Source organism: Micropterus dolomieu, linkage group LG15 (genome assembly GCF_021292245.1).
Source record: "Micropterus dolomieu isolate WLL.071019.BEF.003 ecotype Adirondacks linkage group LG15, ASM2129224v1, whole genome shotgun sequence".
In the NCBI taxonomy this organism is placed as follows: Eukaryota; Metazoa; Chordata; class Actinopteri; order Centrarchiformes; family Centrarchidae; genus Micropterus; species Micropterus dolomieu.
In genome coordinates this window covers 7,364,664-7,375,487 of record NC_060164.1, presented here as the reverse complement: position 1 = coordinate 7,375,487, position 10,824 = coordinate 7,364,664, and the positions used below count along the sequence as shown (strand labels likewise).

The following is a 10,824-nucleotide window of genomic DNA, read 5'->3' as shown; positions in this document are numbered from 1 at the left end:
AGTATGAATTCAAAGTTTAGGTTGCATAAGTTCTCCTCCGAGTCTACGGCCTAACTGTGCTTTTTAACCACAGAGTGATAGTGGCTATTGGGAACTTGTGAAATCTAGCACGATGTGCTCTGTGGAGCATCTAAATTGACATTGAGAAAAAGCTATTGAGTGCACGTCTGTAGCAGAGATGGACAGAGTGAGCGGTGGAGCTAACCTCTGCTATAGATGGCCTTCAATATGCAGTAATGGGTTTTCAAAAAGGATATTGGAAGAGTCGTTGGCCTCCATCACCCCATACTTCAGACAGGCTTCGATGAAGAGGGCGGTGCGATCAAAGTACCTCATACTGCCCAGAAGATAGAAGGAGGAAGAGAAAGACACAGGCAGAAGGGGGAGGGGAGAGCTATTGTCAGAAACCAACACCATCCCTGCCTTGATGTCAGTGATCCTAAAGCATACATCAACCCTGTCGTCCAAATGGCACTCCAACTCTTAGCGAGTGCATTTGCCGCCTGAGGCATTTCAGAAGACGAGCTGTCAAGGAGGAGGAAAAGTAGACTGAAAGCAGATCGATGCTGAGGTAAAAAAATACGGAGTCAGACTGTACCATACAGTGTGAAGTGTCCTCCGATGTATTCAGGGAGAAAGGGAGAAGAAGAAACTAAGAAAGACGCAAGTGTTTAAAGATTGTGGAAGAAATAAGGACGAAAGGAGGTAAAGGTCAAGAAGATTTAAGTCACAGTGCATAGATATTTTAAAAAAAACTGAATTTAAAAGAAATGAATTTAAAAAGGGAATCAATTGTGAGACTGGACATTTGCATGTATCTATTTCTGTGAATGGGATTAATACAAGATCAGAGAACAGAGTAATTTCACTTTTAAAAGTCTCTTCACAGCATCCATCCTGGTTCTTACCTGTGGAGCATCTCTCCCACTTTGTAAAAGCAGCCCAGGGAAAGCAGCACCAAGATGGCTTTGGACTTTTGGTTGACCTGCGGGGAGCCCAGGTGCTCGGCCCAGCGCTTCAGCACATCTGAGCTCTCCGCTGGGCTCAGACGCACCTGGAAACACACACGACATGCAAGGCACTGAACCTTAGTGACAAACTGTATGAACAGTGTAAGAAACTGTTTTGTTGATGGAGGAATACTTTTGTTATAAATTGGAGCTATATAAATAAAATTGTTGGGCAGCTCTGAATGCTTCTAACTTGCCTGTGTGTCAAAGATCCATTATTGCAATGCTAAAACTAAAAGGAACGTCTTACAATTACCAATAGAAAAAAGAAAAAAACTCAAGCCACCACTTGCATACCCACACACTCACAAACTATCCAAACATTACAGAGTATCAGATGTTCCCTGTTGATGGACACCGACATACTGTATTACCTTAGCCAGCCAGGCGGCACGGTTCCACTCCCCATAGGTCTGCAAGTAGCGACAAGCATCTGCCGCCTTGTCAATCAAACACAACAGCTGTACTCCCTCTGAAAGACAGCACAAGTAGAGCATTTGTGAGATGGAGAAATGATGGCCTGTCATTACACAAGGTGGCTAACTGTGTCTTGGCCCCATTGCGAGGATTTTTAATACAGTGTAAATTTGCTGGCAGTAGCCACAAACATTATGCAAAATGTGGACAATGTAATTGTGAGAATGGAAAAAATGCAGAATCTATTAAACTATAGGTTGGTGAAAATATGGTTAGAAGTAGCTGCAACCTCATTAAAACATTTATAAAACATCATATTTAAAGGTGTATAGCTCATTCACAGTTATAAAGACTAGCTTCATTATTTAAAGATATTTTAAGGCACTTTCAAGGCTGCAGACACCCACACAATGAATGCTGCTTGTGCTCATTAAAATAAGAACTGAGCTGGCTGCTAACTGCTATCACACACACAGTAACACTACCTGCTAGCTTGCCGTTGGCGATCATGTTGGTGGCCACTAGTTTGATTGTGGACTGTGAGGGGCCTGAAGAGGTGATGGTGGTCACTAGGCAAGCCTTGAGTGAATCACAGTAGTAGCTGGGGTTGTCCGCGCTCGTCTCCAACAGTAACTGCACCGCCCGGTCCGTCTGAGAGCAACAGCAAAGAGATGAGAATTTAATGACTGAAGTAGGAGGAAGAAACAAGGCATTAGCACCACAGGTAGGCAAGCACTGCGTGAGCTGAACAAGATGGAAAAACAAGGGGAAATTATGTTTATTATCATGCTTGTCATCTGGTGTAGATGAAGGCTCAAGCTCATTTTGGGGTCAGCTCAGGCTGGCCTCCGCATGTCTGCCTACAGGAGAACTGCACCTCCAACACACACATAGCCTGCTGATTGCAGCCTGTGATTGAGGGAGAGTGCTGACACTGACAGGGCAGAGAGGTGACTCCAATCCCCGCAGGCTGAGATGCCAACGAGGACAAAGGCAGCATTTATCTTCCATCTTGCATCATTAGACTCCACTGATACGACCTATTTATAATTATGACAATATGCATGTACGCACAGCTACTGTGAAGGTGTTAGTGTGTATGTCAGAGAGAAGGACAGAATGTAGTCTTAAAGCTGCAAAGCGGGAGAGAGAACTCTGTGTCACATTTATTTTTGTGACACTAAATGTGACAGCTAAAGACAAAAACTTAGGCTACAGTATGCTAACCGCTGTGCTAAATACATCATGTATCTGTAGCCCCCGACATCATTGTGTGAGCAGTATGGGTAGTGTAATACTTACCTGACCCAGCAGGAGGAGCTGGTCAGCACATTTCTTAGTGTGTTCATAACTGGAGCGCTTCACCTCCTGCAGGTGAACCCGATCCAGCTGGAACTTCTGTTGAGCAGTAAAGGTGGAGCCACAAGTTAGCTTCCTTTTTATTTATTTTTTTCAAACACACTGCTTCCAAAGACCCATGGTCAAATCTTGTACGTGAGAGAGAGAGAGAGAGAGAGAGAGAGAGAGAGAGAGAGAGAGAGAGAGAGAGATGGAATAAGCTTGTACAGATAGATGATACACTAAGGACATTAAAAGAGTAATGATGAGCAAAAAAAAGATATGGAGGACAATTATAGAAATGCAGAGTCCAGAGATGGAGAGTGAAATTATAAAGCCTTTAAAATATTCAGGAGTTTTCACAGTGTTTCTGGTGCCAGAGCCATTATTTCATTACATGTTCCCTGATGGAAGATCAGATTTTCTTTCCAGTGAGCAAATGAGAGGCATGAAACATGAAAACAGTTATAGATATTTCAAAGCATGAAAGCTCATCAGTTTTATAAGAGGACTAGAGGGGGGAAATGATCCAATGAGGGGAGAGATAACAGCATTGTAGAAAATGAGTTACATAGGCTGTATGTGTGTCAGCTTGTGTGCAGACTTGCGTATCTGTATATAACACAAAAGCTTTATTTTTTTTTTGCACTTTATTATGATGAATTCTTCTGTCAGTCACAGCCGTGGGCATAAATCGTTGCAGTGATACCAAATGAGTTTAGCAACCCTGTGCTCTATATTGGAGTCTTGGATATTAGTAATTACAGTCATACTTGTGCCATTGAAGCTGCTTTATGACAACAGGAGCCAAATGTAGCTACAGACTGTCTGGGTAGCTCTTTGAAAGTCTTAACGTTGTGATCACTGCATGGCCCCTCATTAAAAGGGAGTACGACTTTCTCAAAAACAGAATGGTGCATAATCCATTAAAAAAAATCCTGAAAAACGCTCAAAGAAAAGAAAATTACAGGCTTATTTGAGACTTTTTCAATGGGACGTCTGCTGACTGAAATTAGATGGTACATTTACATTCTGCTACTTCAAACTTCAATGCTAGCTAAAAGTTAATTTTTCTCGACTGGGTACTCGTCTTTGATCAAAAAAAGGACACATTCTTTCCTCTCCCCTGCTTCTTTGGGTAATACTGATGTAGCCTTGTGGGGAAAGAGACCAGACAGCAAAAACCAGAGAATGGCTGTCATCACACAGTGTGCCAAAATTTTAATTACTATCCACACTATTTTTTTTTCAAACTATCCGTCCAAAGTTAAGTCCACAAAAGTATTTTCTGCCGCCTGGACACAAAAACAACGTGCGGCACATCCCAACTAGAAAACGAACAAATAAACCTAATCGCATACACTTATGGCAACATGAAGGTGGATGTCCTTGTTCAGAGGGCTGTGTGGCTGCCATGCCGACCAGCAGAAGAGGACCAATCAATGGGCTTCTTCTGAAGAAACTTTTCAGACACTTCTCAGAACAAACTGGGTCGATAATTAAAGTTGGAAAAAAAAGAAAAGAGAAGGGTATTGTTTAGACGGGCCTTGTACTCTGGTTCAGCTATGGCATCAGCCAGACGCATTGATCCGAGCAATGACACGGTGCAAACAAGAGAGGAAGGCTTTTTAATTGAGTGTATGCCGGTGTGGGCTAGAATCACTGTGAGGAAATGTTGGGGGAATTAAATGTAGTGAAGGCGAAAGTGAAAGATAAGTTTGACCTCAAAGGCTTAAAAATGTGAGTTGCTTCCCTTAAAGACAGGGGCTTAGTGAGACAACAGAGGTGTCTTTAATAATAGAAAGTACTGTGTGACCGGGGCAATGTTGTTGACACTGTGAGGACAAGGGAAAGGCTGGTGGTGTGTGTTTGTGCGTGGTCTGACTTGAGGATAGTAAGTGTCTCTGGATGAGCTCAAAGGGAATTTTTCAATGTTGACTGCTAGGATCCAAAAGAGAGAAAAAGCAACAAAAAAAGGCTAACACTTTCTCTTCTTCTACTGTTTCACTGACCTGGAAGTAAGAGCTCTCACACAGGACGTCATTGCAGATGTCCAGGTGGTTCTGAGGTGACGGCTGGGTTCCTTCACTTTGGGTCTGACCCTCTGCAGTGGACACACTTAGCTGACGAGCCTGTGCAAACGACTGGAGGTAGTGGGACGCCACTGTCCAGAAGTGAAGGTCCGACTCATCCCCAAACAGCCTGTGGTGTGGCACAACAAGGCATCAGCTGGACCCATAGTAGATAATGTTCTCTCTGGAGTAGTTAGTCAAATTCTGCAGTGTCAATCAACATGCTGCTTGGTTCTTCAACTAACTTCTGGTTTGTTCACTAATGACCATAGTACCTAAATCTTCCAGCCCACACCTTCTCCTTTAGTAAGCTCCCCTCCACCCCCTCTCCACATCCTTCTGCCTTTTCTTTCATCGTTTAGTTCTCTCAGCCTCCTTTAACATATCTGCACAGGCATACAGCTGTTGCTAGGTTACCTTGCCACATTATCAATGGCATAAAATTTGGACGGACCGATGCAGAGACATAATCATGAGCTTTCTGTAAGAAAACAGTAAAACAGTATTCGTCGTAGAAAAAAGGTTTAGGGGTATTGCATTTTGGCTCCGACTGGCTGTGCTAGATTTTTCAGACGCTCGAGGGAAATGAGAAGTGGAGCAGAGATGAGATCAGAGTTGCTGACACCAGCTCTCACGTCATGCTTTTGCGTGGAGATACAGAATCACGGCTGTACAGTTATAGCAAAAATAAACACTGGTATATCTTGGCAAACAATGTGACTGCTTTGAAAACAAAATTATTCAACTTGGAAAATCAAAAAAAGAAGAAAATAAGATACATTTTTATATCACTATATATAAGTATACCATTTAGCACAGATTTCTGTAGAGAATTTTTATAAATTATTATTTTGATGCTTTGGCAACATTTTTTAAACTTCCATGTCAATAAAGCCCTTGGAAATAAAGAAATCACTGTTGATCCATCTACTTATGTCTTGTTCTGTTTAATTATATCCTGAACAATCAGAAAACAAACAGTTTGACATGTAGCTTGCCCGCAAACCCAGTTCGACTTTGTATCATTGTGACAAATAGACTCACTTTACTGCCTAAACTTCATTCAGACAGACAGGAAGACAATAGCAGAAGCAAAACATATATAACATGTGTTCTGTTATACGTAACATGTCTGTCTTTACAGTTACATTATTCTATAGTTTTGTTTTTATTGCTTTCATGAGTCTTTGACGCAGGTGCACTGTTTGAATGTTAACAAAATAATTGTGCTGCGGTACCAGTAAACAGTTAAGATCACAGTACAATCAGTGCAGACAACAAACCGTCATAACTCCATACTGAGTTTTTACTCACCGTGAGACCAGGAGGCAGCGCTGCAGCAGGCTGAGCTCCGGGTCCTGTAGCACACTCTTCATGTCACTGGGGAGCCAATCAGAGACAGACAATCAGAGCACAGCGAGAGCCAATTACACGTCTCAGACACAGCAGGGCCAGTGTGGCTGTTACGTGAGATTCCTCTTATCTGTCAACCCACAGACTACATTCTCTTTGGGGCTGTCTACACACAAAGGACCCTGGGACTCAAAAATACATAAACAAAAACTTATACTTGGCAAAGATAGTACAAACTCAGGCACCACCATCTGACTGGCATTTGCATCATGACATTAATATTAACTACAAGCTACAGTGTGTAATCCTTCCCATTAGAAAGTGTAGTAACTCACTTTGACAAGGAGTTGAGCTGCTCCTGGATCAGGCCTTTTATCTCGTCCTTCTCATTGTAGTCTCTGAAGAAAAGGGATCAAACTCAGTCAAATGGCTCCTCTCAAGTCTCCCTAAAATACCTGACCTGATATTAAACAGGAAGCTAGGAACGTGCTTGTTAAGAGAAGTCGATCTGTGGTGTCAGGCAATAATAGATAAGTCTGTCCTAACATTTATGCTGAGGTCAGGCAGCACAGTGCTGCTAATATAGCTGCCTGACTTCTGATAAGGCAGCTGTGTGTATTTAATAGAAGAAAGCAGCGTTGCACTGATGGATCAGTTAAATGGGACATAATTACATCTGGCTATAGTTAAACACAGATGTCTGAAAAAACAAAACTAAAACTCTCCACTCTCAGGATGCCTCTATTGGCTCCCATGTTGACCTGTTTACAAAGGTGAGTTGTTTACGCTGGTAAATTGGTTATGAGTATAATAAAATTCATGCGTATGCTACAGAGGAATAAAAAATACATCAAGGCTATTCTTATACCCTGATGTTTTGGAAATTAAATACATAAGAACAATTTGGTCTTTCATTTATGATTTACTTACAAAACAAGTTTCTATTACATATATTACTAAACATAACTAGCTTCGACCTATAGAGCATTCCTGCTTACAAGTTATTCTAGTTTGTAAAGTTGTAACTGAACTAAAATCCACCTCTTAAATTCAAAGCGAAGCTGTATTAAATAGGGATGGCACTTTCAAGTTCTGACCAAGATCCCAATTCAAGTGATTCATGTTTCTGTAGAAACTGAGGTTAGTCAGTCTGAAAACAGGTCTGCATTAAAATGGATAAAGCCATTTTCAGATAAAATGTGTTTGGCAGCATCATGCGGTTGAATTTTGAATGACATACTGTGTGTGATGAGAGGAGGTCAGTCTGTAACTGTTTTTCCCGGTAAGTTTAATAGAAGATTGACAGATTAATTTTCAATTTGATTGCTTCATTAAAAAAATATTATGCAGTGATTTAAACAAACGGCAAGTAAGAAAAATATAAATAGATAATAAATTAGAAGACGCGGACACAGTGGATATTTTACAAGCACAGACCAGGTAAACGAGTAACCAGGTAATCATTTTATCTCAATTAACTTATTTTTACAATCTTAGGAAGCCAAAATTGGAATTGATATTAAAATTTGAGTAATTGCACAGCCCTACAATTTACTACAATGAACACAGTATCCATTGGATCAAGCCTTACGTAGTGGATACAAATAATTAAAAAATGCATTGGTCAGCTGCTGATACTGATTTAGCTGGCTCAGGGCAACGTCTGCTCAAGCAGTGCTGTTTCATTATTCTAGAGTGACATATCAAGTTGCTTACAAACATGTTTTAACAACATTTCTTTGGGCATATGCAGGATACACCTACAAGAACATGAAAACTAGGGCTTATTATATTTTAACAAGGTCATGACTTTCGAGTTTGGTCCTTTCAGTCTGTGGAGTTGGAGTTTTTCAAAGTAATCACGTTTCATGTGACTTTTTTTCTGAGATCTCTTGGGTTCATCCCACAGTCCAAAGACATGCAGGTCAGGTGAAGTTGGAACTTAAAACTGACCGTAGGTCTGGATATACTGTCTCTGTATTAGCTCTACTAACATTTACAGTAGACTTACTCAGAACTGAGACTTACACTTGAGTGATGTCCATGGTGAAGGTTCCTGACCAGGGCTGTAGCAGCAGGAAAGTCTTGAGTGTGAGGGCAGCTCGGGGCACCAGCAGGTAAGGACACCACACTGGATCTGAACATATTCCCCACAGATCAGACAGAACACAATATTAGGCCATGGCTGTTAATGCCATCATCAGTTGTATTACAGTAAAATCAATATCAATCCATTTATCTCCTCAAACCTCCATATGAAATTTTTCTATCATTCCTTCACACTCTGTGTTCCCTGGCTCACCACTCAGGTCTTGTTCATCCATGCGGTAGCTGGCGGACTTCATGGCCATCTCCAGCACTCGGATGCAGCCGTCGTCAGAGGCCAGCACAACTTTGTCTGATGTGCACCAGTCAATGTCTAGGACGCGGTAGTTCACGTTGCGACCGATCCGCATGCTGCTAACCATTTGGACCTGCAAGAGAGGAGGGCCAGGGTAGTTCATCTCAAACTGTCACCTAAAAGCCTCTTTTAAAGCATCAGAACAACCTGAGGGACTTTAACAGTGAACAATTTCTCTGCAAAATTCAGAAGGGAGACAGACACAAAGCAGGATGATTTTTTTTTGATTCAATAAAAGCCTGTTGGATTAAAAACAAAGGCTGGCAACGTGGTAGTAATTGCAAACTAATTTATGCTGTGTATAGCAGAATACTGAATGGAAGACTCAGTGGACAAACAGCCTATTCAAAAGGTTTTCTCCAAAACCTCTCTCCCTCTGGCTTTTTATCGGGCTGTATGGGACTCAGTGCAGTCCCAGCTGTCAGCAGAGCGCTGAAGCATTTCGGAGATTTTTCCTACACATCCTCCCCTCCCTCATTCTCTTCTGCTCCTCCCTCTCTCTCCCACCCCTATGGCTGTTGCTCATTTCCCTCTGCAGCTTGATCCATCTGTTGTCTGGCTTTTACAGTTGGGGACTGAAAACTGTGTCTTACTTCGGCTCCCCTCAAGAAAACACATCTCTCCATCGAGACAATAGTGCCACAGTGGGACCCTCGCCCTCCACCCCATGCTGCTTATTATACTAGAGCATATATCTCTATATCTGTGTCCACATTAATCTGCTCTTCAATTTTTAACACACTGCTGCTGGGTAAGCTAACAAATATTGTTGTGTGGCTACCGACAACAAACAAATAAAGTCCTGTCTGTGATATTAGATCAAATGGTGAACTGGAGTGCAAACTAGCCGCAAGGATTCTTAGATGAGCTGAAATGAAGACTGTGCAGAGAGGACTTTCTGGATGACGACAACTTCGGTAAACAACGTTAAGGAGGAGGCGAGGATGCATGCCGCTTACAGGAATCAGGACCATCCATCCTGCTGTGGTTGAGCTTATATATGTCAGTGGAAAGCTTTTAAGCATTGTGTATGTGTACTTCCACAGTGCACTCTAATGATTCTTTAATACAACAGGGCAATTACAGTGGATATACTATTACCACAGCATTAGTGTGAGAGGGGACTTTAGATAAATATACAGTACAATATCGTAGTGCTTCAGTGATTACTGTGCTATGGAAACACATTCATTCTGCCGCAGCAAATCTGTTCAAATTTAAAACACTGCTGCTAACCAGCAGACCGTTGCAAACTCTTTCCTTGTATTTGAGTTATGCAGTGCAGTCAGGTGACGCATGCAGGGAACTTGTTACAACAAACCAATCGATAAATCAATTGCAAAGGTTTTGCTGAAGTGTTGCCGGCAACCGCCAAGGGTTAGTGTGTGGAGCCTCACTTCTTTGGTGTCCCAGACCTCTGCTCCATCTGTATACATGACCAGCAGCTTTTGGTTGCCCTTCCCTGGGGCGAAGCGAATCTTCTTCACCCAGCCACGATGTGTTGGTATTCCCCTGTAAATCATTAACAGCACTGGTCATTTCTTTCCTGTTTATTAAAAAAAGTAAGATACATTAGCATACAGCATACGAGTGCAGGTGATAAACTAGATGTAGAAAGTAGTCATCGTGGCAGATTATATGTAAGGTAATAATATAATAATGATAGCAATGACATGAGAGATGATATATGGTATTATTATTATTTTTAGTAGTTGTACTACACATATATATATACATATATATATATACATATACATATATATATATATATATATATACATATACATACACACACACACACACACACACTTACACACACACACATTATACACTGCTCAAAAAAATAAAGGGAACACTAAAATAACACATCCTAGATCTGAATGAATGAAATAATCTCATTAAATACTCCTTTCTTTACATAGTTGAATGTGCTGACAACAAAATCACACAAAAATTATCAATGGAAATCAAATTCATCAACCCATGGAGGTCTGGATTTGGTGTCACACTCAAAATCAAAGTGGAAAACCACACTACAGGCTGATCGAACTTTGATGTAATGTCCTTACGACGGCCTAAACGAGTCAAAATGAGGCTCAGTAGTGTGTGTGGCCTGCACGTGGCTGTATGACCTCCCTACAACGCCTGGGCATGCTCCTGATGAGGTGGCGGATGGTCTCCTGAGGGATCTCCTCCCAGACCTGGACTAAAGCATCCGCCAACTCCTGGACAG

General features: G+C 41.6%; 1 protein-coding gene across 1 annotated transcript in view; it reads right to left on the bottom strand.

The window, feature by feature from the left end:
• wdr11 (WD repeat domain 11) overlaps positions 1-10,824 on the bottom strand; it is a 71,350-nt gene that overhangs the window by 6,195 nt on the left and 54,331 nt on the right. Inside the window, exons 18-28 of the mRNA XM_046070257.1 lie at positions 9,989-10,103; positions 8,493-8,664; positions 8,219-8,327; positions 6,526-6,588; positions 6,152-6,217; positions 4,778-4,967; positions 2,730-2,825; positions 1,913-2,078; positions 1,385-1,482; positions 909-1,054; positions 258-337 (exon numbers count right to left, since the gene is read on the bottom strand). Of these exons, the coding sequence (XP_045926213.1) occupies positions 258-337; positions 909-1,054; positions 1,385-1,482; positions 1,913-2,078; positions 2,730-2,825; positions 4,778-4,967; positions 6,152-6,217; positions 6,526-6,588; positions 8,219-8,327; positions 8,493-8,664; positions 9,989-10,103 (1,301 nt within the window). The remainder of the gene's footprint in view (positions 1-257; positions 338-908; positions 1,055-1,384; positions 1,483-1,912; positions 2,079-2,729; positions 2,826-4,777; positions 4,968-6,151; positions 6,218-6,525; positions 6,589-8,218; positions 8,328-8,492; positions 8,665-9,988; positions 10,104-10,824) is intronic.